General features: G+C 41.2%; 1 protein-coding gene across 1 annotated transcript in view; it reads left to right on the top strand.

Moving 5' to 3' along the window:
- The first annotated feature begins 1,022 nt into the window (after window positions 1-1,022).
- Window positions 1,023-7,036, top strand: part of olfml2bb (olfactomedin-like 2Bb) — an 11,719-nt gene continuing 5,705 nt past the window's right edge. The window contains exons 1-7 of the mRNA XM_035670578.1: window positions 1,023-1,750; window positions 3,183-3,455; window positions 3,573-3,680; window positions 5,037-5,201; window positions 5,286-5,511; window positions 6,069-6,509; window positions 6,649-6,825. Of these exons, the coding sequence (XP_035526471.1) occupies window positions 1,454-1,750; window positions 3,183-3,455; window positions 3,573-3,680; window positions 5,037-5,201; window positions 5,286-5,511; window positions 6,069-6,509; window positions 6,649-6,825 (1,687 nt within the window). The 5' untranslated portion in view covers window positions 1,023-1,453. The remainder of the gene's footprint in view (window positions 1,751-3,182; window positions 3,456-3,572; window positions 3,681-5,036; window positions 5,202-5,285; window positions 5,512-6,068; window positions 6,510-6,648; window positions 6,826-7,036) is intronic.

The raw sequence follows: 7,036 nt of genomic DNA on the forward strand, positions 1-7,036 counted from the left end.
GGAACAAGAAGATACACTGGTTTTTGACTTTAAGGTTTGTGGGGTCAATGTAGGGGCCTTACTGGCAATTGATATGCCCGAGGGCCCCTTACCAGGTTCATCTGGTCATGGTATCTTATGTGCAAGTTTCAGCTGAAGTGAAAACAAAAAACATATGTCTCCAGTATTGTACATTCCTCTGTGTTCAAAAGATGTGTGTGCCGGCGCCAGAGTTGGTGACCCATGTTACAGGAGTTGCTGCAGCGGTCTTGGTTCGAATCCGACCTGCCGGCCCTTTGCTGCATGTCATCCCCTCTCTCTGCCCCTTTCCTGTAAATATTCGGCTGTCACTATCAATAAACGCAATAAAAGGCTAAAAAAATAACAACAAAAAAAAGATGTGTGTGCGTGTACACATATTCCCTTGCATGCAAGTATGTTCAGCAGCACCTGTCACTGAAATTAGTTCCTGCGTGCCTGCTTTTACATGGACCCCTCTCGCCTCGCAAATCAACTGCCCCTGCCTCTTCCTCTCCTAGCATGCTCACTTGTACTTTTTGGTTCACAACAGTCATAAAATCGATAATTCTTTTAAGTCTATTTATTTAAATTGTGTACAATCGGAAAAATAAACAACAATGAGCTGAGTTTTAAAAATGTACTGGATTATTATATTGTTCATATTTATTTATTGTCTACTTATTTATTTAAATGTGATCATTTTGAGTGTACATGGACAATGATTTTAAACTGTCTGCCCAGACTAATGATCTATGTGTAAGGTCTCATGACTTTGACAGACACAAAATAATTGGCTGTTCTCACTCATTAACAAGAAAGGGAAAAGGGGAACGCTTCCATGGTATTTGTTAAAATTACAAACTAAAAGGGCGGAGATCTCTCTTTCCCTTTGTCTCTCTCTCTGTATCTCTCTCTCTCCTCCACTCACTCTCTCGCTCCCTCTCTCTTTCAGTCTCTCTCTCTCTCTTGCTCCCTCTCTCTTTCAGTCTCTCTCTCTTTCAGTCTCTCTCTCACTCTCTCGCTCCCTCTCTCTCCCCCTCTCTCAGTCAGTCCTGGTTTGGACCGGGGCCGGTGTGGTGTGGAGGTCTGTCTCCTTTGTCGGTGCCACCCAGCTCACCGGCGACACGTCGCATGGAACCGAGTAGAGCTCTTTTCTCTCCATAACTTTTTACTTTCATTCTCCTTTATTCATACTGCACAGGTTTATTCTTAAGCTTTATTCCTACCGGACCTGGACCAGCGACCCCTCACTTTGTTGGAGATGTTAATAAGCTTTTGAGGACCCATAGGCTGTTTTTAAGCGTGTGGGAGGTGGAAACTTTTTTTTTTTTCCAGTAAACCTTCATTTAGATCCGTGGGCGTTTGTTCCCTCAGCTCTGTTGGCTCCAACTACCTGCTAATCAACCTGAGACTAGTTTATTCGCAGTTCACTGTCTGCTGCCTCTGTGGAGACATGTGGCGCAGATTCTCACTGCTCATTTTATGCTGTGCGGTAAGTGGACTTGATGCTCTGGAGGCGGACAGCATCGCGGACCCTTTTTGGGAGAAGATGCTGTTGGCCGGAGCAGCAGAGCTGGGTAACCCCGACAACGATGCTCCCTCCGCGGCCAGAGCCGAGGAGAGTGTGCGAGGAGGGGAGCAGCTGTCTCCGGGGACAGACGCTCCTGTTGTAGGTGCGGAGGGAGTCCAGCAGCCCACCAGCGAGCCTCTAGAGGAGGAGCTGGACAACCAAGAGAATGTCATCAGCCAGGTCGGTGTAATTTGGATATTTACTCAATCGCCAAACTGCATACGGAAACTCATAGGTTAATGAGAAATTGCGCACAGCAAACGCACAGAACGAGTAAAAGAAAGATTTCACATATTTCAAAGATTAAACGAGGCACTCTTCAATTTGGCATTGTTCAACACACTTAAACAGCACTCATCACACTAAAATAAACAGTTTTAAAATGTATTAACATGATCAAAAGTTGTTTCAGTTGAAGGGAAGTCCTGTATGGGCCATGCTGGCTCGATATATAAGGGCCGATAAATGATCAATCGATAATGGGAAATTTAAATTATGTTGTAGGCTAATATTCTGATAATTCTATAATAGCTGATCAATTATTATGACAATAATGATTTATTTTGCATTTATATTTTGCCTACAGAATTTGATAGGCGTCATGTTCTATGAAAGTATGTTTGTGAAGATTTTGAAGAGTCAGAATTATTTTAGTGTTAATAATAGTGATGTCAGTTAGATTTGGTTAGGTCAGAGCTATGGAATATGAACTCCTCTATCTTTACTCACTACACCTTTGTCTTTCTTACCCTTAGGTGTGCATAAACTACAGGTTATGGAGTTCTTTTGAATACAAAAATATATAAAGATCAGTTGTCTTATCGTTGTCGGCCGTGAGAAGCGGGTAGTTATTGGTTATTTTTATCGGCTTAAAATGTATGCATCCCTAGAAAACAAATGATGGGAAATATTAAATTGCCTGAACTTCAACCAGTTTAATTTTCCTCTCTCAGCGAGACCTCGTTTGATCTCCTTTGCTGACAGTCTCGTGTGTCAGATCACATCTCGGTAGAATACTTTCCATCCACTTCATCAAGTGAAAACCACATAAGAATTCAAAGCACTTTTTGGCCACATGTTGCTTTCTAATTTTAAACCTTAAATGTATAATTTCCAGATATGAAAATGAGATTAATCCATTGCATTAGACACATCAGTTCTTACTTGCAAAACGAGGTATATTCTTTATTTTTCCTTTAAACACAATCCAAAGCCTACAGTTTGTGAGCTCAGCTTAAATGACGTAGTAAATCAGACCCAGACCTGTGTGTATGTGTGTGTGTGCGTGCGTGCACACCACAGCAACGGTTTGCATCCTTCTGGTGGTTGGTTATGTAATGTCCCTCAGTGCTCCAAACCAAAAAGTGCCTGTTTGTAAACGCCTGTAGCTATCTTGTTCCCAGGCAGCTCACCACTGCTGCAGCTGCACAGCATCAATGCTGTAACTCTTTTTTTTAGTTTTCATTCAAGTATTTCTAAATATATAGTCTTATATTGAGTATCAAATACACATTTATATTAAAGTGGAGTGTATTGTTTCATCTGAGCAGCCTGAGTAAGTTTAAATAGATACAGAGAAAGAAAGAGAACAAACATTGTCCCTCTCTTATAGTTGCTGGGGGACTACGACAAAGTGAAGACTGTGTCTTCAGGGTCCGACTGTGTGTGTCGCTGCATTGTTCGACCAATCAAACGTTCTGACTGCAGCCGCATCCAAGATGGCAACCTGGGATCACCGTCCCAAGATTTCTACACTGTGGAGACGGTTACCAAGGGAACCGACTGCAAAAAGTGTGTGTGCATGGCTCCACCTTCAGCTGTCAACCCCTGTGAGGGAGAGTACAGGTTTAAAAAACTACAGGAGGCCAGCAAAGACGACATTAAGGTAGAAACCATGTGGAAACTCAGGCGCTTTCACAGTTTTTCTATTCTAGGTGAAGATTTTTTCATAATAGTTTTTCTTACATTCTGTCTTTTAACTGTCTGATTTCTGCCTGTTTAGCTGGCCACTATCATTGACCTGTTGGAGGGCTCTCTGTATGGAATGGACTTGTTAAAGCTCCACTCTGTCACCACCAAGCTCCTGACCAGGGTGGACAACATGGAGAAGGTGAACTCACACAGACACTAGATGTTATATACTATACATTTTAGTATGACTCTGGGGTTTTAACCACATCTAGCTAGTGTTGAGTCAGATAACTTTGAAATGAATACAAATTACATTACAATTACAAAAGTAGTAACATAATCTAATCTGAATACTTTTGAATTACTCTAAAATCAAACAATGAAAATGTTGCACCTTAATCTAACAGGATGGACACAGCTACAAATAATTAAGTTCCACGAATATTGTTTTTTCTCTTTAAACATCCAAATCAATGCAAATAAATTGTATTTAGCATATTCAGAATTTACACTTGGTCAAATCAAACAACACAGAATGTCATTATTTATCTTTTTTTCCTGTATTGAAAACTATTGTTTGCATGGTTGTTAGCTGTCCACTGGCAATCCCATGATGCCTTGGGTTTAGTCTCTCGACTGAGTATTTTAAAGACCTAATCAAAAATGTAATCTAGTAATCCTTCACAACTATATTCTAATTACACCATTTTTCAAACGTAATCTGGGTTGTTTATTGTTATTTATTTTTTAAAATCTGATTACCAGTTTCTTCCTAACACTGCATCTAGATAACATATTATCAGAATCAGGTTTATTGCCATTATTTTTTTATATACAAGAGATTTGGCTTGTTCATAACGGTCACAATAAACATAGTAAGAGAAAACAGAAATAAATAAGTACTGCAGGTTAAGAATCTTGAATATAAATTAGAAATTCACATTAAGAAATATGTAAATATGAAAAGAGCTCTGCAGTGTTTAAAACAAAGAGGATGGAGTGTGCAAATGCAAATATTCCCTGACCAGCTGCAGTCAGGAAGAAACGGTTCCTGTGGTGTGAGGTTTTGGTCCGGATGGAGCGATGCCTCTGCCTCTTGCCGGAGGGGAGTGTATCAAAGAGTTTGTGTTGGGGGTGGGAGGGGTTTGGCCACAGTCTTTCCTGCTCCCCTCAGAGTTCTGGAGACATACAGGTCCAAGTCTTGCGTTGAGGGAATGTAACTCCAAACTCTCTTTAAAAAAAAAAAATCTTTTTCATAAAGAAGAATGCGTGGCACAAAGCAAATGGAACTTTTGACTGTAGTTCCAGTTACATAATAGATACTTTACATTTTTATATTTTCATTATCAGGATCATCTGGTGATGGTAAAGACTGTAAAATACTCATACTAATCAAACCATGCAGTGAACCCCTGTGCACTGTATGGAAGAATCTGCATTTGATATATTTCTCCGCTCATTTATTCAGGTTTTTGCCCCAAGTCTGTATATTCTTTAAGTAAACCACTGTGAGGTTGGACTGTTTATGTACCGTCATCCTGTCTGTGCACTCCAGGCCTTTGCCCGTAATATCACTGAGAGAGCGAGAGAGAAAGAACGTGTGAAGGAAAGAGCAAAAGAAAAGGAGAAAGAGAAGAAGACCCAGCAGAAAAAAAAGAAAACAAATGATTTGGAGCGTGCCGGACCAAAAAGTGGAGCAGCTGCCTACGCCAACAAGCAGGTACTGACTGTCTGAAAGCAAAAATATTGTTACCTCAACGGAAAACATTCTTAATAAATTAGACATGGTTTTGTCCTGTTGCAGAAGAATTATGAAGGTCAGCTGAAGAAGAACCAGCAGCAAGATGGTTTAGAACAGCAACAGCCAATCAGGAATAAGACAGGAACTCAAAAGCCAATCAAAGACAAGACAGAAACAAAGCAGCCAATCAAAGACAAGAACAGCATGGTCATCAGGGGCGTGACCTTTTACAAGGCAGAGGAGGAGAGCTACAAAAAGGAGGAGGAGGATAACTGGAAAAGAAAGAGTAGTAAGTCTGATGTATCCTTACAACCAATAATGTTGCGTTCATTTTATGTCACATGGTGTTGAAAAACTGTTACGACTGGATGGCAACATCCCGAAGTATTCCCCTCCTAACCTGTCAGGATGGATGTTGTTTTAACTTAGCACAATTAATTGGCTCTGCTTCTTCCAGCGCACTTGCTGTATGATAACTGAGACTAGTTTATTCTCAGTAACTGATTTTTGTTGCCACTTGGGGGCAGTGAAAATAAGCACCAACAATAAATATATCAAATTATATTGTTTTGATTAATATATCATTATCTTAAAAGTCAGTATGGAGAACTTGTTAGTAAAAGAAGCATACAAAGCAACACTAGCATTCATTTGGAATGTCTGATGATTATTTGTGCCCACCTGATGCAAAACTTTGATTACCAAAGCAATATTTTTTGTGAAAGTGAATGTGAACACCTCATAATTAAAAAAAGCCTTAAGTGTGTTCTATCAGGCAGATAGAACTGAAATAATTCAACATAAACTTCCTCTCTTCTTCTAACTGTTAATTTCCTTCTTTTACAGCTACCGGTACTCTAACTACAAAGGCTTCAGAGGACGTACTGATCTCTGACCAGCTCCCACATACCAGGACTTTCCCCACCAAGAGTGCAGGACCTTCACTGAACAGGCCAGCACCCACTCAGCAACCAACAGCTCACACGACTACCACCCGACAAATCACAACTACAACCAAACCAGTTCCCACCACCATCAAACCAACAGCTGAATTAACCACTAACCTACCAGCAAAAACAACCAAACTGACAACTACCACCCAACAAACTACTACTACTTCTATTCAGCCTACCATGCACATCAATCAACATACCACCTCACCCTTAGATACCAATATAGGTCCACCCAGTGATGCAGCTCCCATAGCAGACTCTCAGCCAGGACCCAAAAGTCGACTCAGCTGGACGGAGAGCCCCGCTGACCAACCAAAGACCACAAAACAGCCTGGTAGAGTTACATATAATACAGTAGTTAATCTGGTAGTGAGGGCACATATTTTAGGATTTTTTATTACTGAATAAGTGAAAAATGCTAATCCCGTTGTAGAGTCTTGACTCAGTGTCACCTCTGGTGTGTATTTTTGCAGCAGTGTGTAAGGACACAGTAGCCAGCCTCTCTGAACCAGTCCAGCAGAACTCTTACGGCCTAAGTGACGGAGCCTGGATGAGAGATGCTCGCGGCCATGGCAACGTCATCTACCTTACCAATGGTCACTATGGTAGCAACCTCCTAGAGTTCCGAGACATGGACACCTTCAAATCAGGTATGGGAGTGTGTGTGTTTTGTGTTTTTTACAGATTTAAGCTGTAGTAGCGGAGCGGCTGTGGCTCAGAGACAGAGCGGGTCGTCCACTAATCGGAAGGTCGTTGGTTTGATCCCCAACTCCTCCCGCCACATGTCAAAGTGTCCTTGAGCAAGATACTGAACCCTGAATTGCTCCTGATGCTGTGCATCGGTGTGTGAATGTGTATAAA

The sequence above is a fragment of the Morone saxatilis genome, unplaced genomic scaffold (assembly GCF_004916995.1).
Source record: "Morone saxatilis isolate NCDOM2014 unplaced genomic scaffold, NCSU_SB_2.0 Contig23, whole genome shotgun sequence".
Classification (NCBI taxonomy): Eukaryota; Metazoa; Chordata; class Actinopteri; family Moronidae; genus Morone; species Morone saxatilis.